This window comes from Lipophrys pholis (assembly GCF_963383615.2).
Source record: "Lipophrys pholis genome assembly, chromosome: 6".
NCBI classification, from domain to species: domain Eukaryota; kingdom Metazoa; phylum Chordata; class Actinopteri; order Blenniiformes; family Blenniidae; genus Lipophrys; species Lipophrys pholis.
In genome coordinates this window covers 22440452-22464931 of record NC_137629.1, presented here as the reverse complement: position 1 = coordinate 22464931, position 24480 = coordinate 22440452, and the positions used below count along the sequence as shown (strand labels likewise).

At 42.9% G+C, this 24480-nt stretch overlaps 4 protein-coding genes across 6 annotated transcripts; all 4 read left to right on the top strand.

Annotated features, from left to right (window-relative positions):
- Positions 1 to 8: 8 nt before the first annotated feature.
- LOC308111448 (transforming growth factor beta activator LRRC32-like) lies at positions 9 to 3247 on the top strand. The gene is made up of 2 exons (XM_080466349.1): positions 9 to 132; positions 318 to 3247. The coding sequence occupies exons 1-2, from the start codon at positions 46 to 48 to the stop codon at positions 2166 to 2168; spliced, it is 1938 nt and encodes a 645-aa protein (XP_080322475.1). The 5' UTR covers positions 9 to 45; the 3' UTR covers positions 2169 to 3247.
- A 3068-nt stretch (positions 3248 to 6315) lies between these two features.
- LOC308110754 (uncharacterized protein) lies at positions 6316 to 11750 on the top strand. The gene is made up of 8 exons (XM_080465288.1): positions 6316 to 6692; positions 7117 to 7249; positions 7430 to 8588; positions 8800 to 8930; positions 9063 to 9226; positions 9523 to 9677; positions 10570 to 10655; positions 10793 to 11750. The coding sequence occupies exons 1-8, from the start codon at positions 6570 to 6572 to the stop codon at positions 10873 to 10875; spliced, it is 2034 nt and encodes a 677-aa protein (XP_080321414.1). The 5' UTR covers positions 6316 to 6569; the 3' UTR covers positions 10876 to 11750.
- Positions 11751 to 12604: 854 nt separating this feature from the next.
- LOC308110587 (gap junction beta-1 protein-like) lies at positions 12605 to 16355 on the top strand. 2 transcript variants are annotated; one of them, XM_080464980.1, is made up of 2 exons: positions 12605 to 12749; positions 13579 to 16355. In XM_080464980.1, the coding sequence occupies exon 2, from the start codon at positions 13593 to 13595 to the stop codon at positions 14418 to 14420; it is 828 nt and encodes a 275-aa protein (XP_080321106.1). In that variant the 5' UTR covers positions 12605 to 12749; positions 13579 to 13592; the 3' UTR covers positions 14421 to 16355. The 2 variants fall into 2 exon arrangements, with proteins under 2 accessions (XP_080321106.1, XP_080321107.1); XM_080464981.1 differs by lacking the exon at positions 12605 to 12749 and adding an exon at positions 13247 to 13344.
- Positions 16356 to 16790: 435 nt separating this feature from the next.
- LOC308111276 (gap junction alpha-3 protein-like) lies at positions 16791 to 20810 on the top strand. Of its 2 annotated transcripts, none has more exons than XM_080466127.1 (2): positions 16791 to 17142; positions 17977 to 20810. In XM_080466127.1, the coding sequence occupies exon 2, from the start codon at positions 17996 to 17998 to the stop codon at positions 19091 to 19093; it is 1098 nt and encodes a 365-aa protein (XP_080322253.1). In that variant the 5' UTR covers positions 16791 to 17142; positions 17977 to 17995; the 3' UTR covers positions 19094 to 20810. The 2 variants fall into 2 exon arrangements, with proteins under 2 accessions (XP_080322253.1, XP_080322254.1); XM_080466128.1 differs by lacking the exon at positions 16791 to 17142 and adding an exon at positions 17735 to 17807 and having other exon boundaries at positions 17977 to 20804.
- The last annotated feature ends 3670 nt before the right edge of the window (positions 20811 to 24480 follow it).

Genomic DNA, 24480 nt, shown 5'->3' with positions numbered 1-24480 from the left:
GCAGTAGTTCGGTGTAACAGCAGCAGAAGAAGCAGCGGCGGGAGGATGAGCCGACATATGTTCTCTAATCTCCTCCTGCTCTGGTCACTCAGCTATGACCCTCATAAAATTGGATGTACAGATGTTTCAGGGGTAAGTTAAGTTAGACAAATCCAATGCAAAAATTTCACTCAAGTGGGTTGATTTTCCCAGGATTCACAAAGTTGGTGTTTTTTTTTAGTTTTTGGTTGTTTTTTTGAGAGAGAGATTGTTAAATTCATGTTCCATGTCTTCATAATTCACTTTGTGATTATGATTAATGTTCCTTTCATTTCAAGGAGCAGTCCTGGAACAACCAGAACCTCTCTACTGTCCCGCTGGATTTGGATACAAGACTTCGAAGTCTAGACCTGTCCAATAACTTCATCAGACAGTTGCACACACTTGCTTTGCCATACTTGGAGCAGCTGGACCTGAGCAACAACCAGCTGGATCTCATCTCTGAGGGGGCCTTTGAAAACCTGGCTCGACTTGAACAGTTGAATTTATCCAGAAATGAACTGAACAACAACCTTGGCAGCAACAGCAAAGCCCTCCAGAGTCTCAGTGGGCTGAAGAATTTGGATCTATCAATGAACGGTTTGAGCAATGACGCAGTGGAGCTGTACCTCAGAAACAAGCCGTCCCTTGATCATCTTAGGATGACTGGTAATGTTTTAACAAGCCTTTCTCACAACTTGTTCAGGGGGAGTAAAGGCTTGAGGACCATTACTATTGATGAGAACCTGATTACAGAGATAAATCAGGGGACATTCGAGCCTCTGAGTCGATTAGAGACCCTAACTCTTGCAAGGAATAACCTTGCACGTATCTGTGATTTCAGACTGCACCAGGTTAAATACCTAAATCTAAGCAGGAATTCAGTGGAGTTCTTCGTGACACGTGAAAACGATAAGTTGTACAAGCTCGAGATTCTTGATCTGAGTTACAACAAACTTCTTTACTTCCCCGTGGTTCCAAAGTTTAACCATTTGCAGTATCTTCATTTACAGAACAACATGATAGGGAGCTTGACTTCCGAAGCTACGATGGTGTCGGAGGCCAACTCTCTTTATCGTGAGATTGTAGGTGAGAAAACTGTTCGAAAAAATAACTTGCACTCAAACTGGAGGCTCATGCCGCTGACTTATATTGACCTAAGTTATAACCACTTCACGTCATTCCCGCTTGAGACTTTAAGCCTCCTCTTATCCTTGGAAACACTGAATTTTAGCTATAATTGCCTACAAAACATCAACTGGGACATTAGAAATTACAGTGATTCGGAGTCTATTCGCCAGCTTTACTTTCATTCCTTGAAGCACCTTGAAATGAAAAGCAACGGACTTGTATCCATTTCTCCCTTCTTCCTGAGTGCCCTCCCACAGATGGAGACGTTAAATCTACAAGACAATTCAGTGCAGCCTTGTGCTTCAACACAGCAGGGAGGTCTTAACACATCCTGTGTGGCGTTTGAGCAATTACAAACACTCAAGCACCTCAACCTGGAGGAAAACAACATAAAAACACTCCAGAACAACACATTTCAGGGAACCTCTTTGGTTTCTCTCAACCTGGCAAGAAACGTGCACATGGTAATGCATGAGGGGGCGCTGGAGAGCGTGCGAGCGTCGCTCCAGTCCCTGATTATCAGCGAGCTCAACATGAGCAGCCCCCGCCTCTCTCTGCCCTGCATGCCGGCCTTAACCCAGCTGAACGTATCAAACAACCGCCTGGACGCGTTACCCAGCCGTTTGAGTTGCTCTCCCCTGAGAGACATTGACATAAAGAATAATGATTTCAGAACTTTAAACCCGTCGCTGATTCAAAATTTATCGGCACGCCTCATAAGCATGTACGTCAGTGGAAATCCTTTCAACTGCTGTGACAGTGGGTGGCTGACAGTCCTAAACCAGACGGGGGCCAAGCTGCCCGACATCGGTCAGACTGAATGCTTCACGAGTGCTGAAAGCTTTGTCATGACCGAGTATCTGAAGAACCCTCCCATGTATTGTTTGGCCCGTACGAACGCGCAGGAAGTTCACTTTGGGCAGATGATCGTTATCGTCTTGTTTGTGACCGTACTCTTACTTGTGCTCATTGTGGCCACCAGAAACTTGCGTTGTGCACAAAAGTCTTTCGTAGTGTGAGTTCAACAAAGTGTCTTTACACGTTTGTTTAGTACAGAGGAGTCAAACTCATTTCAGTTCAGGAGCCACATGCAGACCCTTTTAATCTCAAACAGCTTGGACCAGAAAAGAAATAACATCTTTACCAAAACATAATGCAGGGACGTACGAGTACATGTTCAGTTTTAGTAATTCTTTATCATCCAACTGAAATCTTAAAGTCTGATATGAACTTCTTCTGACCACAAGTTATTCTCTTTAGACTTATATTTACATATATCATCAGTACAGTTTCTGCATCCTTCAGTTCTGCTTTTAAACGTCTTTTTTTGGGGGCCATTTTTACACTTTGCAAGACTGCTTTCAGCCCACGGGCCACATGTTTGACACCCCTGATGTAACTGCATTCTTTTGCATATGCATGGAAGCCCTATAATTCAAACAAGCCCCGTGCACACAGTGGGAAAGTGCAGAACAAACTGCAATTCCTGGAGCATAAACTCTGAGGAGTTTTCACTTTGTAGGAGCCATTCTGTTAATAAACAGATATGTGGCTAAATGGCCGTTCTGGCTGCAAAAGAAGATGTTTCACCAGATAAAATGCAGTAAAGATTTCGGAAATCATTCTCTTCCCCACTCTGTTCTGCTTTTTCTACTCCACTGAGTATAAAGGGCGTGTGTGACTTTGGTCAATGTTGTGATTGAAATTATAAATATCAACAGTTTTTCTGGGGGAGTCAGTACAATTTGATTATCAGGCAGGAGGGGTTTCACTTCCACATGTTTTGGAACATTGGATTCAAATTGTTTGTTGTTTAATGATTTGCTTAGCATTCTCGGTATCAGAAGAAGAGATAAAACACTGTATGACTTTCTATGCTGCATTTAAATAAGCTTATTGTCCATGTGTTTACAGGGTTTGTAAATTCTTATGAAAGAAACAAGTCTTGTGAGATGGTGTTTTCAAATGTACGGATGAAAACAGCAACTGTGTGTGAATAAAATGTTGTGTCTGATAACTTCTGTCCCTCAAATGATGCCCCCGGTTCCTACAAAATAAATCACTGTGGGCTGGAAGGGAAACAATTTCAGTTTTCCCTATTTCCTGTAGTTTTTTGTTTTTTTTGTGTGTTGAGCAGTTTGTTCCACCAAAGTCATAAAAGACTTCCTATCAGTCAGTCAGGGCTCAGTCTCACCCCATAAATATATATATATATATATATAAATGGTGGATTTTAATGCGAAAAGAAATGTTTCATAAAGCAACACAGAGAAGTCAAAGTGACTAAACTAGTTTGGGTTTAAAGCTGTTCAGCTATCCCGTTGCCGTCTTTCTGTTGACAAGTCCTCTTTCAGCATTTTTTCCCCAATTCCTGCCACTACCAGCATCAGAGTCGGAGCAGCCAGACGGTACACTGATCTGGCTCTTGAGCAACCGGAGGAAGCGCGTTTGTTGCCCCACCCACACGTTTTGGTTACTCGATCAAGTCGCGGCTTGACAAGTTCAAGCAAGGAGCAGTGGAAGAATAGGACGCTGTGTAGGTAGCGTTAGGTGTGAAGCCAGAGGAATGCATGTAACAAATTGTATTCATTCTTCTACTCAGTGGGTAATAGTTGGCACTTAGCATTAGCGGCACCCAGTTTGTTGGCACATTACAGCTTGTAGACGAAAAAAAAAAAAAAAAAAAAAAAAAACCTCAGCTCACTGTCAGTTTCTGTCTGGAAGCCAATGTGGTGACTGAAGGTACCTGGTAGCCCAGAAGGACCTTGTGAGAAGCCCAAGGACTTGTTTTTTGTTTTGTTTTAAAAAAAATAAATAGTAATCAGCATAAACAACACGATTTTAAACTCCAATTATTCTGGATGTTTTCAGCAAGTAGCATTCTCTGCATATTTTCATCTCCAAGTCCTCCCATTGGCACTGGTGTTGTTATATTAAGAACATCATCCAATCTTCTCTTTGTTCCGCTGTCATTTTTCTTTGTTTAATGTTCTAAAATATGCTAACCTGCAGTCAGAGTTGTCCTAACAAACACATCATGCCCCCACCTCCAACATATTATTGGTATCAGAACGCTCAAGACAAATGTATGGCAGCGGTCCACGGTTCACAAAGTCTCCAGATCACAATAATTGCCTCTGAAATTGCCAATATTCATCGTTTCGTATCTTTGACAGAAAATAATATTTTGCTAGTGTTTTGGGAACAGGATGTCAGGAGCATATCAAAAGTTGTGCACCATAATTACTTGTGTAAAGTCGGACAGTAAATCGATCTGGACCGCAGATGTGGCGAGGAGTCCATTTGCTGGGTCGCCAAGCAGTATTAATTTTGACGCCGTCTATCAAATAGTCCACAGATTAGAAATGGCTTCCTCGCCGTCTTGACTCGACATAAAGTCTCTTCATTTGATATCTGCATCGCAAGAGTGACTGACACATCCGACAGTCTGGCTGCAGCCCAGGAAAACGTATCCTGCTTTAAAAAAAAAAAAAATGCTGCATAAGAGCTGTTTAGTGGTGGGGATACGTCTATATTGTCCTCAAAAGCTTGTGTGGAAATTCGAGTGCATTCAACTAAAGTATTGCTTAACTCGGTGGGAAAACTTCTGTAGTTTTTACTCCACCACAACCATCTGACTTCTTTAGGAACGATTTTTCATGCCGACGCAATTCAGTAGAAACAAAGTCACTGAAGTATGAGCTGCGAAAAGGTTTCTCCAACTGCTTGACCAAAATAAAAATATTTAAATACTCAGTGGAACTACGAGGGTAAATGCATTGTTGTGAAGCTGACAATGTGTCTGTATTTCTGACCTCATGGAGAGCCGACTTTATAAACACACACAGAATATGATGCAAGAATACGCAAGCCGGCGGGGCAGATTAAAAGTGTTTCAGAAAGTTTACAAAGGCTTTGTGGGAGGCTGGGGTGATCTCACTTTAAGTGCTCCACTCCTTGCAGTTTTTATATCCATCCATCTCACCACTCGTCAGTCCATCACAAGGCCAACACAGAGACAGATTCACACCTACACCCAATGAATCACTAACCTCACTCAAATGGGAAATAGTCTTACCGTCCTCATAAATGTGTATGTACGTACATTTTCACGTCCATATGTATCCCTTACACGTGCAGACATAGTAAAAACATTTCACTGCGTGGTGTTACAAAAGTAAATACATATATGACCAAAAAAGAATCTTGAAAGTGACGCTTTTGGGTCTATGGGAGTGAACCAGGGGACACGATAGAGCAGTGGTTAACACTCTTACCTCATAGTAACAAGCTTGTGGATTCAAGGAAGTGTTTTCTGCAAGTACTGTGCAGTATACTGTGAAGAGTCAAACATTGAGAATGCATTTCAGTATGGAAATTGATTTACTTCAAATTGTTTATTTGTTGTATCGTTGGCACTGAATGAAGCCAATTCTAATGATACCTTCTTCTTTAACTGTTGTATTATGCAAGTTTTTAACAAACTTACCCTGACACCATGGCTTTGACATTCGTTTTCATGCAATCTGGTAGGTAGCCTCCATGGCAGCGTCACCATTATCTCAGCTTGGATCTCAGTGTCGCATTATATCTACCACACATAAGAAGTTTGTCCACCATTTCTTTGAATGTTAATGTTTGTTGGGCCATATTGGAAACTCTTGCGGCCGGTTTTGGCCCACAGGCCTTGTGTTTGACGCCCCTGGTGTAGAGACAGGATTTGATGTTGTGTAGGTGTCTTTTATATGCTTATAGATTCCGATTTAATTGCCGGGTATAGTTAACTTTACACTATACGATGAATTTGTTTTGGTGGAATTGGTGCAAAACAAAAAACGGAGTAAAATAGTAAACACAGTTGAATATATATATATATATATATACACACACATATATATATAGCTATCTAATATTATAATAACTAAAACACCTGAATAACACTGACTTTCAAGCATTCCAATCCTTAAAATGCAAATACAAAAAAACAAACAACAAAAAACTATTTGAGTTTTAATTTGGGCAAATTTTCAATATCAAATATTTTTATATTCAATATCTTATATTGTTTATATTTTATATTGTGAAAATGTAAAACAATTTAATAAAAATAAAAACGAAATGGCGCTCGCTCGGAAGGTAGTTTCCTTAACTTTTAAAGAGACAGACACACAAGACGGAGGAAATGAGCGCCACATACTGTCCAGGTTGCCGGAAAACCACATTTCTTCTACTAAAGCCAGCAAGAAGACAAACTTAATCAACGTCAAAACAGCAGGCGACATTTTGTTTGATTGGTGAGCTCGTTAGCCTTTAGCTGCCAGTGGGACGCACGGAGACGAGGAAGAGGAGGAGGAGGAAGAAGAAGAAGAAGAATTAGACGCTAACCTTCAGCCGAGGCTCCCCGGGCGGACGGACGCACCATGACAGGCCCGCTGAGGCAGCCCTCCATTATTTCACAGAAAGTACACTTGATACAGAAGCTGCTGTTGTTGGAGAATGCTCGGAACACGGTGGAGCAAGAACTCCGCAACCTCACGAGCAAGGTAACGTTGAGTATTTATCCGGCAGGCTCACCACCTGCCACATGTTCAACTCACTCCTGAGTAAAGTGAGTCACGTGTCCTGGTCGGATACACTGCGATATTTATAAAGTACGCTTTGCAATTATAAAGTACAGAGACGTGAAAGAAATTAATTTAAGAACTATTTAGTTCTACAACAACAAAAAAGAGAGAAGCTAATGATTAAAGTTGCTCCAAAACACTTGATAAATTAATATAAATCCATTGTCTGTCCATTAATAAAAGCTTAAATGAATTTGTTTGACTTTGTGTTAGCTTTAGGCAGATGTGGTTTGTTTGTTTATTCAACCTTTTGACAGATCAGATTTTTTTTTTAGCACGTATACAAGCTTTGGTGAACTTAATGCTCAAAACAGCGTTTTGATTATCTTTTCTCTTCCTGTAGGCCTATGGAGAAGTTCAGGGTTTCTTGTACTCGTCCTGCCTCGTCACTGACTTCATTGATCTTTGCAAAAGTTTGGATTTGAAATGTCAATTAATGCAGCGTCTTTCAGCTTTGTTAAAAGACTTCATGCTTGGTGAGTTGACATTTCGTCACACAGTGTTTCGCTGCCTGCATGGCATAGCAAATGTTTTACATTCTCAGAGAAATAACCTCGAACGACTAGATGAGGATTATGCTTAATTCTGTTTGATTTTAACGAATAAATGTCCTGCCGTTTTAGTCAGTCTGACTTTGTTTTTTCTTATCTCCATAGCGCCAAAAGTTGATTTACTGCCTGCTGTCATAAATGAAGCGAGAACAAACCACCTTCAGCCACTTAGACTTAAAAAGATTATGATGACAAATGTAGTCAAGGTTGGGCCCAAGATGAAGAGCCCATTCATGGCCGGCTCCATCGCTAAAGCGGCCCAAGAGCTTGGAGACATGTTGTCCCTTCAGCAGCGGATACCCCACTTCACCTCGCGGCCTGCCGCAGGCCTGCAACAGGACATGACCGGCACCGTCTCATCCAACTTAGAAAGCGCCGATTTGACTACAGTCTCTCGCTGTTCTTCAAAGACAGAAAAACAACAAGCGTGTGACCAGAGCAGCCAACCTGATTCGGGGACCGCTCCGCCTGTTATTACTCAGAGGCAAGAGGTTCGTCCCGAGAGGCCCCAGCTACCACCTCCTACACAAGTTGTACTCCCAGAGGTCAGCAACCCTAAACCCATGACCACACCCCCGCCGATAAGCTCGGGATGGGAGGGTGATGTGCAGGTGCAACACCAAAAACAAACTTCCACTCAGCTGCTGCTCTACCTCAAAGAAAAGCCTAAAAATGTGGATCCACCCAAGGTCTTTGTCATGAATTGGAAAAAGAGCCCATGCAGTTCACGTTCTCCACAGTCGGTTTCACCCGTCATCAAAACGCAGAGCTCCCAAGTTAGGCCTGTCGGAGGCGACGACCTTGTAGATTCCCTCGGTCCAAGAAAGACGCAAATGAATATTGAAAACCAAGCCCCAGTTTTCAGGGCGAAGCAGGTCAAGTCCAGCGCTTCTCGGACTTACCAGTGCGTGGTTACATCCGAAACTGAACTGTGGGATCTCGGAGACGTCCTCTTTGACGAGGGAGGAGGGGGGTCAAAACCTGGCCCACCTGCAGACGATGGCCACCATAATGTAACTGCTCAGGTGGAGACTTCCCAGTGGAAGAATGACATGAAAACCCAAACTACTGAATGCACAGAAGCTAAACACAAGGAGATTTTAGCCGAAGCCAAAGTGCAGACCTTCGACAAAGTAAACATTCCCCAGTTCCCGATCCGGAGATTTGCAGAGACTGAGGTTGTGGTGTCCCATATCGTCGATCCCGGGGACTTCTACGTCCAGCAGGCAGACTTCCCTGAGAAGCTGCAGTGCCTCATCATAGAGTAAGTCATTCAACATGTAGCCCTAATCTCCTGTCTGCTTTTTCTCAGGTTCTCTAAAACCCTCACTGATGCCACGATCACATTTGCAGGGCTTAAAGAGCCATTTATCCGTTTTGTTCATTACGGCTTTCTTTGTAGATTTTTTTTTTTCCTGCTCTTTTTAATAATCCACATGTTCTGGTTGTCATTATATTTTTTTCTATTGCGGCAGCTGGAAAGCCAGTAGTTCATATGCCGAGCAGAACTGCATTCCAGACTTAGGAACCCTGGTAATGGGCTGGTTGCCCGAGCAGAAACAATGGTGCCGGGCTCAGGTGATGAAAATATGTGGCGTAAGCAGAGGTGGGTTTGTTTTTTAATCTCTTAATAGTTTTGCCCTTATTTGCCTCTAGGTGGTAGCAGTGTCACTTCACCTGACTGTAGCCACTGTAGACTGGATATTATCTCTCTCTTTTTTTTTTTTGGGGATACAAGACCAAATTGCCAAAGATGGCTCCAGCGGCGAGATGTCGATCCAGGTGGAGGTGAAAAGACTCGACCATGGGGACGCTACGTGTCTGTCACTGAGGAATCTTAAGGAGCTCCCCCCTGAAATGGCTTCTTTGCCACTTCAGGCTATGCAGGTTTCACTGGCGAATGTAAGTGTCCCACTTCATCCCCATCTTTGACTTCACCATTCTCCTCAAACAAAAAAAAAAAAAAAAAACGCGAATATCCCAACGATGGTACACGTCGACATGTTCAGAAACACACTTGTGATGCGCTTTCTCCGAATTTCTATACATGGAAGTGGTTAATAAGCTACGCTGCGAGAGTGCAGACTTAATCACTTGCACTTGTCCACATGATTAGTCACGGCTTATCTATTCGTCAGTGATAAAGGAAATGAATTATCTCACTTCATGCTATTTTGTGTGCGTTTCCTTTCCCTCAGGTAAAGCCTGTGAATGGGAACCACTGGTCTGAAGAGTCCCTGGCTTGGTTCAAAGCCATCGTACACGACAGGACGCTCTATGCCCGGTTTTACCCACAGGAGCCCAAAGTTGCAGTCGAGCTCTTCTTGGAAAAGGGAAGCCTTGGAGTTATGAGGTATTTTGACAGTGAACTGCAGCCAGTCGTCTTGTTCTCTTTAATTTGAACATTTCAGATGATGTTGCACATCGCATTCCTTGACTCAAACCTGTCCTTTTTTTAACCAACACAAATGTATTAAAGAGGTTTATTTTTCTTAATAGATTTGTTTTATAAAGTTAAGATTACAAATAACAGTATGCATGTTAAATTTCAAACTTGTTCATCCCCATACTTTTCAATCAGTCCTTAAAGTTTACTTAGATTCAAGAAAAGCAGTCTTCAAACGGTATTCACTTTAAAAATACGAACTGGAGTGAATACAAAGAGCATGATAAACGACCAGCATGTCACAGGTGAAGGCTTGAACATCTCCAGATAGTTGCCGCGTCCTGAAGGAATTTACCGTCTCGGTAATCTACCTGGTGAAGTCTTTGTTTGTGTCTTCAGGGCTGATTTGCTTCACCGAGCATGCAATGCTTTAAATCTCTGCAGGGCCCAACGCAGTCCCCAGACTATAGTGTGTGCTATTAGCTCTCAGGAAGCAGGTCACAGGTCTTCCCACAAATTAATGACTGAAGGTCTGAATAGATTGAAACAAACCTCAGCTCTGTTTTCTAAGGTGGCCTCCCGTGAACCCTGTGCTGTATCTTATCAAACCTCGAATGAATGCTGAAACACGAAATCCGTAGAAGACACCATTTAAACCGGCGTTGTTTGTCGAGCCTTGTTGAGAGCTCCAGGGATAAGATTGCCTTTGAAGAATGAGTGGTAAATTATTAGGTGAGGCATGCCCTTCTTCCCCGCACTGTTTTCATTTCTGCCGTCTCTTTAAATATTCGCCTGAGCCCATAAGTCTCCGTTTAAGATCCCGACTGTACAATGATACGGTTTGTAATCCATATTTTAGGAGAGGTGCGTCACTTTCCCTGAGACTGGCTCACCACGGGCATGCACTGCACGACAAAGTGAAGAATGCTGCGGCGGGGACAAAAAGTAGGTGCAGTTTTGACAGTTGTGGCGCTTCTACAGCGGGTGGCAGTATAGCTCGTGGAGAACAAGCCACACACTTGATTTTCCCTCCTTGCCATCACTGTCACTGTAACTGAATGTCCTGAATTTTTGTTTTGCAGATACTCTTCAGCATCGGTCTCGTAAACAAGAGTCTGACTGGGAGAAATACCTCATCCAGTGCTACGCTCACAATAAGAAGTAATTCCAAAAACAAGATGTGTGTGATGCTGCCGGGTGCTGTTTCTGTCTTTTGTATGATACGGTCTTGTCACATTTGTAGATGCAGCACACACACATCTAAAGTGACTAAACTTGGAAATAAAGCTCTGTTAGATTTTAATAAAGGCTATTAAATGCAAAGATTCACTGAAAATGGGTAATAATGATAGAATACTTTGATTAGAGTTGCGACATTACCCCATTAAAGCCAATTGTTATTCAGGGGGGATTTCTCCCTTTAGAGCCAGGGATACAATTAATCAAAGTTCACTAAATAAATCGCGATTCACTGAAATATCCATCTGTGTAAAGGGAAAAGCACACAGATATCAGATCATACTGGGTTGAATAGCCCCGCTTGGCTCTTTTCTAGCGTTTTTCTATGTTTCACACTGCAGCTCATTTGGTAACAAGTACAAAAATGATTTGTCATGGCTCCCTGTAAGATGGCCAGAACCTCAGATTTTGTTATAGAACATAGTACTCTAATCCACCCGACTTCTCTACAGGTTTGTCCACCTCTGGGTATTGGGATTCCCTCTGGGCATTGGGATTCCCTCTTTCTGGGTGAACATGTACAAAGTGTAGACGTGGGTACAAAACTCTTTTGCTTGTTTTATTGTGAATTTTCTTAAAATACAGATACGCAGGACTTCATTTGAACTATTGTTTCCAGGGATTTATAAGAAAAACATTTCAAGTATTTTTTTGATTTGACGTTACATTCTTTCTCGTTGGTACTCGGTAGGGGTCATGCAGCCTTGGTTAATATTTTGTTCTTGTAGAGTGGCTGATTCATTGTTTGCTGTATATATGCTTCTCCGCTCCCGAAATAAAAGACATGGTGTCTGCCACTGCACTGCGTGCCTCGTGTGTCCCGTCTGTCCGGAAAATGTAAATGAGTTTTGAGTTCATTCAAAGAATTGCCAAGCCACCCAAACCCTCCCACCACTCTTGTCATAAGTGACGCAGACGTGCTCCCGGTACAGTGGACCTGCTGTAGATCATTTGATAGTCCTAACAAACGATCACATTGTGCTTTCTGCTGTGTGAAGTTTACTGTTACTGTAAATTAGTTTTATTTATGTGGCTTTTATAGAGGAGCCTCTGATCGCGGCTGTTAAACCTCAGTTTTGATTAGATTTACCGGTTGGAATGACGACGGCACAAATTATTGAATGTGGTTCATTTTTAGTGATTTAAGATTTCAATTGCTCAGTAACTTAAAATCCTTGTTACAAATGAATACAACGCATGAAGGCTTGGATCAGAGTGGGAACGGTTTGAAAATGGTTCGTGCAGGATGAGCATATCAAAGCTGTTCATGTCATTCAAAATGAATACTTTAATAACCCATCATATGACATCAAACATATTTCTCTTAACACGCGCTATTGAAACGCAACACCGCTGGCACAGAGCTGTGCGCTCACCTTCAGAAATCATCTCTTTTCTGGATGAATTTGCAAACCTGTTAGTGGCTCCCCGCGGTTTTAGGTCAAAAGCTGCCTTCACTTCCCGGCTCTGCCAAGGACAATAAATAATGTGGCAGGCTGAGGCCTTTTGTGTCCACACAGATTCCTTCATTTGCCCCGGGGTAGGCGGAAATCGAGGCGTTTGATCTGAATTCTAAAGAGGCTTGTTGCAGCACAATAAAGGGCGCCATTGTATGTAAATAGTTTATATAAGAGCATATGACTGCTACGGTGCAGGGCAGTGGCTAGTGGCGGAGGAATGATTAGCATTTTCCAAACGCATGGTGTTCTCTATCCAGCCTTCTGGCTCGCTAAAAAACACAATATTTTCATTCATTTCTTCCCATTTTGTACACATTTTTGTGTACCACCACAGCAGAAGGTAAAATACACGTTCTGTCCTTTTGATCCTTTTCTACTAACGTTCAGAGTGTGGAGGGGTCGGGTTTGATGTGGGTGATGGCTGACATACCCTTGTGCCTCGGGAGAATACTTGGAATGCTTATGGTGACATTGCCATTGCCCTCGCAGTTTGTATTTGTATTAATTTTTGCCTCTAAAGAGTATTACCAATTCAGAATTTTGTTAGGCACATCTGGCATATCAAACTTTCCTTTGTCCTCAAAAAAAAAAAAAAGGAAAATCTCAAAGTAACAGGCATGTCGGAGGAATCTGTTGGCAGTCTGTCTGTCTGCAACTGGGCGGAAGGTCAGTCTTGGAGTACAGTATTAATACAGGGTGAACGGACCACGTGGTCCACCAAATGTTTCGCAATTGGCCTCAACCTGTTGCGTCTTGTGACGGCGCACGGCAGTAGGCCATCGCCCCTGCTTTTATATGGCCGGCGAGCTGCTTGGCAATGTTTGTCTGTTGTTCCTCACTCTGCCAAAGTCCAGCTTGATGCTCAGATCACACCTCAAGATGGTCATCTTTGGACCAGGCGCTGCTTACGCCGCTTGCACCACCGGCTGAGCCTGGTAAACTTTTAAAAACTTAATGTTATGCTTTTCCAGATGGTAACATTTTCTACGAACAACAGTGTTTGTAGGTGTTAGCTGACGTACTTTGGTAAGTCACCCAAACAAGACTTTGTGTCACTAAGAAGCGTGAAAAGGAGTAATATATTTATTGTAACGTTAAATTCAAATTTATTGCGTGATGAAAATTTCCAAAATTGTATGTCTCCTCTTTTTTTGTTCTTTTTTTTGCAGACCTGGAGGCAAAAATGAACTGGGGCTCCTTTTATGCCGTGATCAGCGGCGTAAACAGGCACTCGACGGGCATTGGACGCATTTGGCTCTCGGTCATCTTCATCTTTCGTATCCTGGTGTTGGTGGTCGCTGCAGAGAGCGTCTGGGGAGATGAGAAGTCTGGCTTCACCTGCAACACCCAGCAGCCTGGCTGCAACAGCGTCTGCTACGACCAGTTCTTCCCCATCTCGCACATCCGCCTGTGGGCACTCCAACTCATCCTGGTCTCCACCCCTGCACTGCTGGTGGCCATGCATGTCGCTCACCGGCGACACATGGATAAGAAGATTCTGAAAAGGGCCGGCCGCAGTAGCCCCAAGGAGCTGGAACGCATCAAGAACCAGAAGTTCCAGATCACGGGAGCTCTCTGGTGGACGTACATGATCAGCATCATCTTCAGAATTGTCCTTGAGGTGGCTTTCCTCTACATCTTTTACTTGATCTATCCCGACTTCAAGATGGTGCGACTGGTGAAGTGTGACTCATACCCTTGCCCCAACACGGTGGACTGTTTCGTCTCCAGACCGACGGAGAAGACCATCTTCACTGTGTTCATGCTGGCAGTGTCTGGAGTGTGTGTGCTGCTCAACCTGGCCGAGGTCCTGTACCTCATCAGCGGGGCCTGCAAACGGTGCTGTCGCGGCTCGGACGACGAGTCCAAAGGAGCTTGGATAAGTCAAAAGTTGTCCTCCTACAGACAGAATGAAATCAATCAGCTGATAGCAGATCATTCGCTCAAGTCGAAGTTCACTGTGACCAAAAAGAGCCCGACTGAGAAGGGCGAGAGGTGTTCTGCTTTCTGAGACTTCCCTGATACTGATCATCAGTCATCACGCCTATTCATGGAGCGTGTTCTACATAAATGGCATGTACACTGTATATTTGAGACGTTATTTATGCATTCTTCTTTTCTCTCTTACTGACAAGAACATTTGCTGACTTTGTCAAAACGATTTAAAGTCCGTAAGGAATGGCCATAGCAGAGGATTTATGTGTTTTAGCTCATTTACTACAAATCGGTTAAAGCTGACAATATTGTATGATCAAGCTTGCGTTAAATCGTTTGATTTTCTTTTCCGTAAATCTTCCTGTAGTTGAAGCAAGCTGTCAAGGTGGGATGATCGCTCAAGTTAAATTCTTAACTGTGAGCATTGTGCTTTCCTTTGTTGTTGTCAAAGATGCATTGTTGTTGCTTGGCAAGGCTCTTCAAAGTGTGCTTTTGTTGAAATCCAGCCGGTGTGGCCGGTTTGCGTGCTTAAAAGACCCAAACCTCTGCCAAAACAGTCGTTTTCATAAGCTTTGATACAGGGAAAAAAAATCTAATCCAGAACACAGATATCAAGTGTAAAATAGATGTTAAGGGAATTTTGCATTGTAAAGGTTGCCTTTGGCAAACAACTCTGGGTTTGGATATCACTTTCCTATCATCACATGTATGCACACCACGGCAGATTTTTCATATTGGCCAATGTTTTTTTGGCTGCTGTTGCATGAAAGATGTGGCTTTGACAACAAAATAAAAACGATGAAGGGAATTATTTTGAGCATGTTTGTTAGGTTCTTGTGGAAATACTTTCATATTATTTTGAGATTAAATACGGTGTGCTGCTATCTGAAAGGTACAAAAAGTTCTAACTTGTATAAAAAAAAACAACTAAACTTTTGGAATGAATATAGCTGGAATGTTTTGTGTATTTAATTCAACTTAAAATGGGCAGAGTGTACAAAACCTAAAGTTCCAATCTTTTAAATAAAAGCAGATTACTGAGGGAATCAAACAGCTGAACGGTTGTTTGAATGAATGTTTGGGTTTAAAAACTAATGCCTCTTTATGCCACATTAATTCCAGTGGGAGTCAAAACTAGCACAACTGTGGGAGGGAAAGACATTCGTGAGTAATGACTTGTAGCTTTAAGATGGCAGCAGTGTGGTGGTTCCATTCTACAGCACTGTCATTAAGACGGGGGTTTGTGAAGACGGATACAATAATAATTATGTAACTTCGCATATTGCAGTGAATCTATAAAAACGGATGGTGCTAGAAAACCAAACATTTTTAAGAGGCTGTGCAACTCGTACTGCTCTGGCAAATAATAATATCTGAAGAAAAAAAGAAAAGTGCTTACCAAAAATAAATGTGCTTGTATTTACCCAGTCACAATAATACTATTTATCACTGTACTTTAATGAACAAATCAGCCGATAATCAATCAAGGGATGAAACGGCTCGAATAACTATTTCTCTTTCTGTCTCTACTTGTCTGCTGGCTCATGTCTTTAGAGTTCTGTAAATCCCAGTACTGTAGTCTTTTGGACTCGGATTGTGTTCGTTTGAGGATACCACCTACTCGCTTTATCGCAGCTTCTGTCTTGAAGCTAGAATCCTCTGGGCTCTGATGAATGTTTGAGGTTGACCTACTTTTCCAAACAGAAATACATCACTGCCATAAAGTTGCACCTGTTCCCATTAACATTAGCATGCGCTATGATTCAGTGTCTGGTCCAGAAAATGTCCCGTCATGCACAGACACACACACAAATGGTATGTCATGAAGATAACAGTTTTTGGTTTGTTTTGTCTTTTGTTCATGTAATGCATACAGAAACTCTCATATTGAAATGCCTACTGCCTTTTCTTCTTTTTTTTTCAAATTACTTCCAGGTAAACAATCCACATTGTAGAATGGGATGACACTATACAATGTATAATAAACTGCCTTACCATTAGGCATTATTTGAAGTTATTGAGTTATTATTTTTGCCTCGTGATGTGGATGACACCTCTATGTAGTTTTAAATTGAATCTGGGAAAATTATTCCCAGTTTGGATGCCAGAGTTTGACCTCGCCCTTCTGTTATATAGAAATTGAACTTTTTCCCTGACTTGTCTCCTTCCTGTCATTGTGATTTGTGACTTGAGGATGCCAGTGGCTGCTCATCTCCAAATCATACCCCCCCTCCTCCCCAAATGATAGCACAGAGACCCTTGTGCTATATTTAGAGCCCTGGAACACTTGTGGCCCAGACAGACTTTAGCAGACCACCTCATTGGTCAGCTGCTCCGTCACTCACTGTAACAAGCAAGTAGAGGGGCTTTGATAGTTTACATTAGAGTGTGGACGATGCCAAATTTAACCGTGGTAAAGGGGGTGGGGATGAGGAGGGAGGGGGTTGAGAGCGGACAGGTCGGACATGGTTGAGTGTGTGTGTGTGTGTGCGTGTGTGTCCAGCGGGTTACGGTTGCGTGTTGTGGTCAGCGGAAGACCCTGAGGATCCTGACTCCTGTCCTGAGCGGCGTTTGAAGACAGAACACTGACTCAGGGGGTTTTGTCAGTGTGGAACAGAGCCTGCAGCTAGCAGGGGGTCCACTTTTCCTGTCCATTCAAGGGCATTGCTCAGGGCCTTAAGATCAGCGATGCACTGAGGCCTGTCAGCGGAGCAGGGCCGCCTCATGGACCCTCCAAGACCCGGACAGCTTCACTACATGGGATGTATAAGTTGACAAGGTGGCCTTGTCCATTAAAGGTAGGTTTTCAGTGAGATTTTGTGAATTTATCGGTATGTGGATTTATTTGTTGATTTAAGGTGTTTAAATTTCACTGAAGATTAAAGATCGTGACCAAGACACTTTTCTCATGAGTTTCTTTTCAAATCTTTCTGCCAGTACTCTTAGAAGGTCTGCTCAGTCTAATCCCGCTGAAAGGCAAGATTTGTTAGAAGGTTTGTCTCTAAACATCAGTTCACCTGCCAAAAGTCGGCCGTTACTCAGACATGATTCTCTTTCACAGTAGCATACTTTGAGTTCCCTATTCTGTTTTGCAACAGTAAATCCATCCAGAGAGGAACATATTTTTAACATAATGTGTCACAGGGGCCGGCAGTACCAATGTTACTCAACTGCTTCTAATTCGCACTTCTACCACCTTTGCCTGGTGTTTGATTTCACCATGTGCGGATCGTGTTGCCATGGTTCGGGTCATGAAGGCCAGGAGCTGCAGAATCATGACTGAACCCTGCCTTCCCCCTGTCCACACTTGCCAAATATATACTCTCCTAAAGTAAATATAATCCCGTCTGCGGCACACGTGGATAAGACCACTACCTGCTCCGCCAAAGCGTCTCCCACTTGGGGAATCAGTTTGTAGCTTGGCTCCTTGGAGTCTCATTTGTGCGGAGCTCTGCTGAACTTGGTAAGACATTATGGAGACTTAGCCACTTGGAACGCTCAAGCTTACTTTAGCGTCTGGATTACTTTTATTTTTGTCATCGTGTGCTTTTGCTGTGGAGACAAGTCTTTATATGAGTCACATTCTTTTCGATGAGACTGCTTTCGTAACTCTGATGTCTCTGTGACCACAGATCTGACCCTCACACTGCCATGGGGGACTGGAACCTGCTCGGGAAGCTTCTCGAAAAAGCCCAGGAGCACTCCACTGTGGTGGGGAAGGTGTGGCTCACCGTCCTCTTCATCTTCCGCATCTTGATCCTGAGTGCTGCGACAGAGAGGGTGTGGGGTGATGAGCAGTCGGGCTTCACGTGCGACACCAAGCAACCTGGTTGCGAAAATGTCTGCTACGACATCACGTTCCCCATCTCCCACGTCCGCTTCTGGGTGCTGCAGATCATCTTTGTGTCCACGCCGACATTAATCTACCTGGGACACATTCTCCACCTGGTGCGGATGGAGGACAAGCATAAAGAGAGAGAGAAGCAGAGAGAAAAAGACCTTGCACATCATTCAGACAAGCAGGCCCTCATTGTGGATGGCAAGCAGAAGAAGGCTTTGATTCGAGACGACAAAGGACGGGTGCGTCTGCAGGGGGAGCTACTGCGCACATATGTCTTCAACGTGATCTTTAAGACACTGTTTGAGGTGGGCTTCATCGTGGCCCAGTACCTCTTGTATGGCTTTGAGTTGAAACCGATGTACACATGCGACAGACCGCCTTGTCCCAATGTGGTTAACTGCTACATATCCCGACCCACTGAGAAAACCATTTTCATCATTTTCATGCTGGGAGTGGCCAGTCTGTCACTATTACTCAACCTCATAGAGATTTACCACTTGGGCTTTACCAAGTGTCGCCAGGGCATCACCTTCAAAAGGAGAAATCAGTCCCCTGAGATCATCTCCAATGAGCCCGGAGAGGGTGCCGTGCCTTTTGCGCCAAGCTACGACGACTACTTCCATGGACACCGCCAAGTACAAAACACGTACCCGCCCGTGCCCAGTTACAACCTCTCCCCAGTGTCTGCAGGAACAGACGCTTCCTTCCACCCATACCACAGCAAGGCCGCATACAAGCAAAATAAAGACAATCTGGCAGTGGAGAGGATCAGCAGCAAGCCAGAGGAATGTGACCTGAAAGGAAAGAAGGGAGCAGGATCGGCCCCGGGGTCACCTACGCAGGCCAGGCCCAGCCACGGAGCCAAACACAGCAACAACAAGACTAGAATAGACGATCTGAAGATATGAGAAGGTTTATGTTTCTCGGTTGGGTCTTAAATTGCTGCGAGGGTGATCATATGTTGTTCGGAAGCATTCAGACATACTGTCCTGACTTCCCTCTTTAAGATAGCATAGGTTTGACTCATTCCAGCTTAGAGGGGAGTGGCATTTATGGGGCCCACGGAGCGGCCACAAGTATACTGTGATGTGGACGAGACTGACGTGGTTCAACAAGAAAAGTATCAAACTTTCCATTTCAAGAAAATACAGCTGTCATATTCTTTATTGGGTTCTTTTTTTTTTTTTCTTCTTTTTTTTTTTTTTTAATTTGAAAGCCAATTGGATTTCACTGTGTAGTAAAAGACTGTTCTTAAAACACTGTTTGTGATCAATCAGTATTTTCAGTAAATGTTGGTTGGTATTGACATTTTTTAATTGGACTTGATTTCTTTAATGTATGGACTTATCCTCTATTCAGAGTTGTGACTTACAAATGAATCATCAACAACAACACCGACGACAACAACAACAACAGAAACGTTATGTTCAGCTCTAAATTGGGCATTTCTGTGATTTATCTTCCTAATGTTCCAGGATCCAAAGCAGGAACTTGTTCAGCAACGGCCTGACCTTGTTTAAAGAAATCAGATAGGTCGAATAGTTAAAATTAACTTCCCCACCAACTGTTTTCAGGTCATCGTTGAGCATCGTTCACTTGCTTAGACTTGAAGTGACGAGTTGTGCAATACCTGACACACATTGGAATTGCCGTTTCGAATTCCAGATCGCGCCTCGGAACAATTTGCACTGGTCTCAGGAGCTCCAACATTTTGTAATGCGTCTTTTTTTTTTTCTATTTCCTTTTCTTTCTTTCTTTTTTTTATAGCAACAGCCAACTAGTACATAATCATAAGCACATTGTTTGTTAACCCGTATTGGTGCCATTTTGTTTTTTTGTAAAGCACTCGGTGACAAACTGCTTGAAATAAACCTGTCTTAAATTTGCACGGTTAGCTGTTTATTTGTAATCTTAAAGTTTGTATCTCAATAATATAAAGTTGAATGTTGAAGTCCTGAATTGGATCTTTGGGTCGTGTTTGGTTTCCATGTCCAGTAGCTCTGACGTGCACCTCTCAAACGAATCCGTCAGGTGCGGTTTGAGTCATCGGGGTCTGCGCGCAAGCGTGTCCGTATGTTAAAAATCAACAGGTTCAAGTGGGAATAAACACGTCATGCGTGAAGTCTTTGTTGTCTGCATTTCCAGCACAGCATGAACATCTCACCGGTGCCAGGAAAGCTCGGCACGCATGCACCTCCTGGTAGGAGAACCTTGAAATTAATGACATAGCATGTTCATGACGAGGGAGAGCCGTCATCTCTCTGGCCTGGTACGTTTATAATTTCCTGTCAGGGGTTGGTGTGTCAACGGGAAGAGCGAATCAGATGTTTCTTGCAGTTTACATGTGGCAAAAACAAATGAGTTCAATCTCTTTCAGTTGTAATTTCTCGGCACACACGACTGATTTTTGTGTGTTGAAGTGCCAGATGCAACATGCTTCACATCCCCCATATGTTATTGAAGACAACAAATAATCGTACAACAAGACAAAAAAAAAATCAGATGTGTAATTTGTAATGTATGGCTCCATGAATTTTATTTTTTATTTTTATGTCAAAACTACCTTTTACAAATGATCATGGAAAATGGAGGTCGTTGTGAAACACAATAAAGTGATCGACTGTGAGACTGGGATTATAAGTGTTCCTGAAATGATGACAGATGAACCCATATGAGTGATGAGGACTCATATCCAGCACTTTGAAATGAAATCCTCTTGTGAAGCCAAAACTTTTACATTGTGGATGCATCAGAACATAAAGAGAGCACTGGATAGGCACACTGGGTGCATGCCCAGGGCCTCAAAATGTAATGCAATGTAATGCCTTACATTTTTTTTCCCAGAAATATAATATTTCAACCCCAAAAAAAAAAAAACATAAGAGAGCAACATTTTGACATGAATTGACCCTAAAGCAACTAAAATGTACATCCATCCATCTGTTATACTTTGATCGAACTTTGGGCCACTGGAGCCGATCCCAGCAGACGATGAGTGAAGGCACCATGGACAGGTCCATTGCAAAGTGACAGTCAAACACACTCACACTCACACATATGGGCACTTCGGAGTCACTCAACCACAAAGCATATTTTTGGACTGTTGGGTAAAATTTGACGACGCACAGAAAACCCGTGCACGCAAAGGCAGAATGTGCAAACGCTACACAAAGAGACCTTCAAGCATGGACTCAAACCAGGAAGGTGACAGCACTAATCATTCCATCACTATGCACCAAACTGAGTAACAAAGTGATCATTAAATTAGATTAAATTAAATTAAATTAAATTAAATAAGTGACACAAAAATCTTCTTTTGCAAGATGGAGTTACAAAAGTACAAATCATGTCTGCTATGTTAGTAGTTCTGTGTTTCTTTTGGTTTGGTTACTTGGTTCCAGGGTAGGATAAAAGGGTTGCACTTCACACATTTGTTCAAGATTCACAATTCAACAACAATTTCTAATCCCAAAGGGGAATTTTTATTCTTTTTATTTTTTAATCTTTTTATACTCAACAGTCTAATCAAGGACAAATTAAAACAGCTAAAATGGAAAGAATTGCTATCTGCCACACATTCATACACTTTTGAGAGACAACAAATCAATTTTGGGAACCAGAGGATGACAATAACAAACACACAGTTGCCGTCTATGAACCATGCAGAAACTATAATGCAATAAAAAGAAAAGCCACGATGAAGTCCTGAGGGTGAAATGAGTTGGCCCGAGCATGCGTGTCCATTGGGCCTTTGTTTCATGCATCCAGATTAGTATTGTGGAGAATGTTCAGCACAATACAGTTATATTTTTCTCGGGAGATATCATTCACTCGGTGCAGCATTGATTAATGCAGTATTCATAGTCAAATCAATGAGTCTGGGCTGCCGCGAACCAAAACATCTCCACCGTAATGCTTCACATTTTGTTCCTCTGAAACACTGCATGCGATCTGCGCCAAACCTGTCTGCTCTAACTGTGAGAGAACACTCCATCTATGATTAGTCTGTCCAAAGCACATTATTGCAAAAGGTCTGAGGTCTGATATTTGCCTATATGTTCACTGGCAAACTAAAAGCCTTGCTCTAATGTTCTTTTTGGACCGCACAGACATTTTCCTGGATCTCCTCCCATGCAGGTCAAACTTGTGTGATCTCCTCCTGACTATAGATGCATTTAAGGTGACACCAATAGTTGAAAAAGTTATTTTCAGACCCTGTGATCTTTTTTTATTTTTCAGACTCTTGTCGAGACTTCATTTTGTATTAAACAGTCTACTTTGGGATTTTCTGGCCTTCCCAGAAAATCTAGTTCAGGAATAACAGCTCAGTTTCTTTTTTTTCCACATTGTGTAATTATTGGTATCAGATCTTTTCAAATCCTTTTCCAGACTCACAAGCATCCACGGTCCCTTTAAAGGCCTTTAACAGCAAAGCAAAAAGCTCACTGGACTGTGCAAGTTTCTGAAAGACAACTTTAAAGTATCTCTCCTTGTCAGTTTTGAATCATCGACGCTGAACGTGAAAGTTGGATTTTATTCTGATGGATCTGAAGGTATTGGTGAACACCCACTTTGTGTTTTTGACTGAAATTCCTCCTGCTATAGTGAGATGGGACTAAAAGGATCTAATGTGTCAAATGTTAAGAAGGTGGGTTTTGAATGATGGATTATATACTACTTACAGGTTTACATCAAGATAATGAGAATAAAATTGTACTGCTGCACGTTGATCTGTAACAAACGGGACAAGTCATGACAGTTAAACCTGAGAATACTTTCTTTTCCTGCTCATCTTCATTAAAGCCCGTACAATAATCGAATCCGTTATGTCAGTGCTTTTGGGGGGGGGGGGGGGGTCTTCTCTCTGGGGGTGTTGCAGAAGCAGGAAAAATTAGGGTCAGGGGAATGTGTTTTCCCTCCATGATTTATTCCTTTCAATTCATGGAATAAATAAATAAAACAAAAACATATTAAAAAAGAAAAGAATGGAGGCTAAAACTATGATCAATATTTTAATTGGCTCCCAGCAGACATTTAGCAACAATACCTTATCATGTGAAGCACATTAGGAAATGACTATGACTAAAGCGCGTGTGAGTTGGGGGGAGAAAGCCTAACTTCTTTGGAATGAAGAAGTAAAACCCAATGCCAGTGTTGTTTTTCTCCACGCGCCTGAGCACGGCTTCACGGGGAACGACAACACTGAGCAACAACAGCAGAGAGCAGCTTTTTGGTTATGTTTAATGGTGGATATGATTTTATGTCTCCAGATGAGTAACTTTATCACTCTGTGCTGTTCCTTTCGCCTGCAGAGCAGTGTGGCAGAGCCTTTTCCTCCTGCTGCTGCTGCTGCTGCACGGTGCTCTGCTGCCCTCTTCCTCTGCAAACACACAAACACCACAGGACTCTGTGACTGGAGCTGCTGGGGCTCCATCTGCTGGACAAGGGGAATCTAAGCGACAGTTTATACCTGAATCACTTTACAAGTTGGATGCAACAGTGAGCAGAGATTTAGATCTAGCTCTCTAAATGTGAGTAATCCGTCCCCTCAGTTATAATGTATGTGCAGCGGGCCTGAATGTGTGTAGAATACACCATATCAAATATTTTATATCTGCACGTGCGGCGTGTTTTTGAATGTTTCGGAAAAATCTCTGACTGAAGTAACTGTGCTGGGCTCTCCGGCCTGTTTTTCATCGCTCTGACACTATGCAGCCAATCTGCTAATGTGTGATAAACGACAAAGAGCCAGAAGCAAGGCCTGCCCTTGCACCAACTTTGCACCGCTGCAAGCGTGAGCTGATGAAATATCAGCCGAGAGGAAAACGGGGAGACTTCTGATGTTTGCTGACTGAATCAGTCTGATCGCTTGCAGGCCTGTCACCTCATTACCAACACCAGCCTCCCTCCTAAACTCAACGCAGGCTGCACAGCTCCAAACCCAAACTGGACTGAACCCAGGGCTGGGGGAGCCACACAAGAGCTGATGCTGGTGAATGGAGACTCACTGGGGGGGGGGGCGCAAACAGGAATCAGCTGCTGACATGGTTTTTGAGGCAGAAAACATCATTACTGCCTGGCATGTGTCACTTCTCATCTGGGGCTTCTCTATTGCCGTCTTTGGAAACAGGCGAACCGTTTGCTGCCACCATGTGACACTGCAGAAGTCTCCAAAGCATGCCCATCGAGTGGGAAGCTTGTGTCGATTAGATTCTTTTCAACCTTTACGAGTGGATAAAGAAAAGACCAACCACCTTCAGATGTCAAAGATTTTTTTTTCCTGTGCCTGCTTACT

What these genes read in the sequence shown, in the direction of transcription:
- LOC308111448 (XM_080466349.1), top strand. Translation starts at nt 46, where the DNA reads ATGAGCCGACATATGTTCTCTAATCTCCTCCTGCTCTGGTCACTCAGC. An exon ending in GATGTACAGATGTTTCAGGG is followed by an intron (nt 133 to 317) that starts GTAAGTTAAGTT and finishes TTTCATTTCAAG; the next exon opens with GAGCAGTCCTGGAACAACCA.
- LOC308110754 (XM_080465288.1), top strand. Translation starts at nt 6,570, where the DNA reads ATGACAGGCCCGCTGAGGCAGCCCTCCATTATTTCACAGAAAGTACAC. An exon ending in AATATGTGGCGTAAGCAGAG is followed by an intron (nt 8,931 to 9,062) that starts GTGGGTTTGTTT and finishes TGGGGATACAAG; the next exon opens with ACCAAATTGCCAAAGATGGC. An exon ending in GGAAGCCTTGGAGTTATGAG is followed by an intron (nt 9,678 to 10,569) that starts GTATTTTGACAG and finishes TCCATATTTTAG; the next exon opens with GAGAGGTGCGTCACTTTCCC.
- LOC308110587 (XM_080464980.1), top strand. Translation starts at nt 13,593, where the DNA reads ATGAACTGGGGCTCCTTTTATGCCGTGATCAGCGGCGTAAACAGGCAC.
- LOC308111276 (XM_080466127.1), top strand. Translation starts at nt 17,996, where the DNA reads ATGGGGGACTGGAACCTGCTCGGGAAGCTTCTCGAAAAAGCCCAGGAG.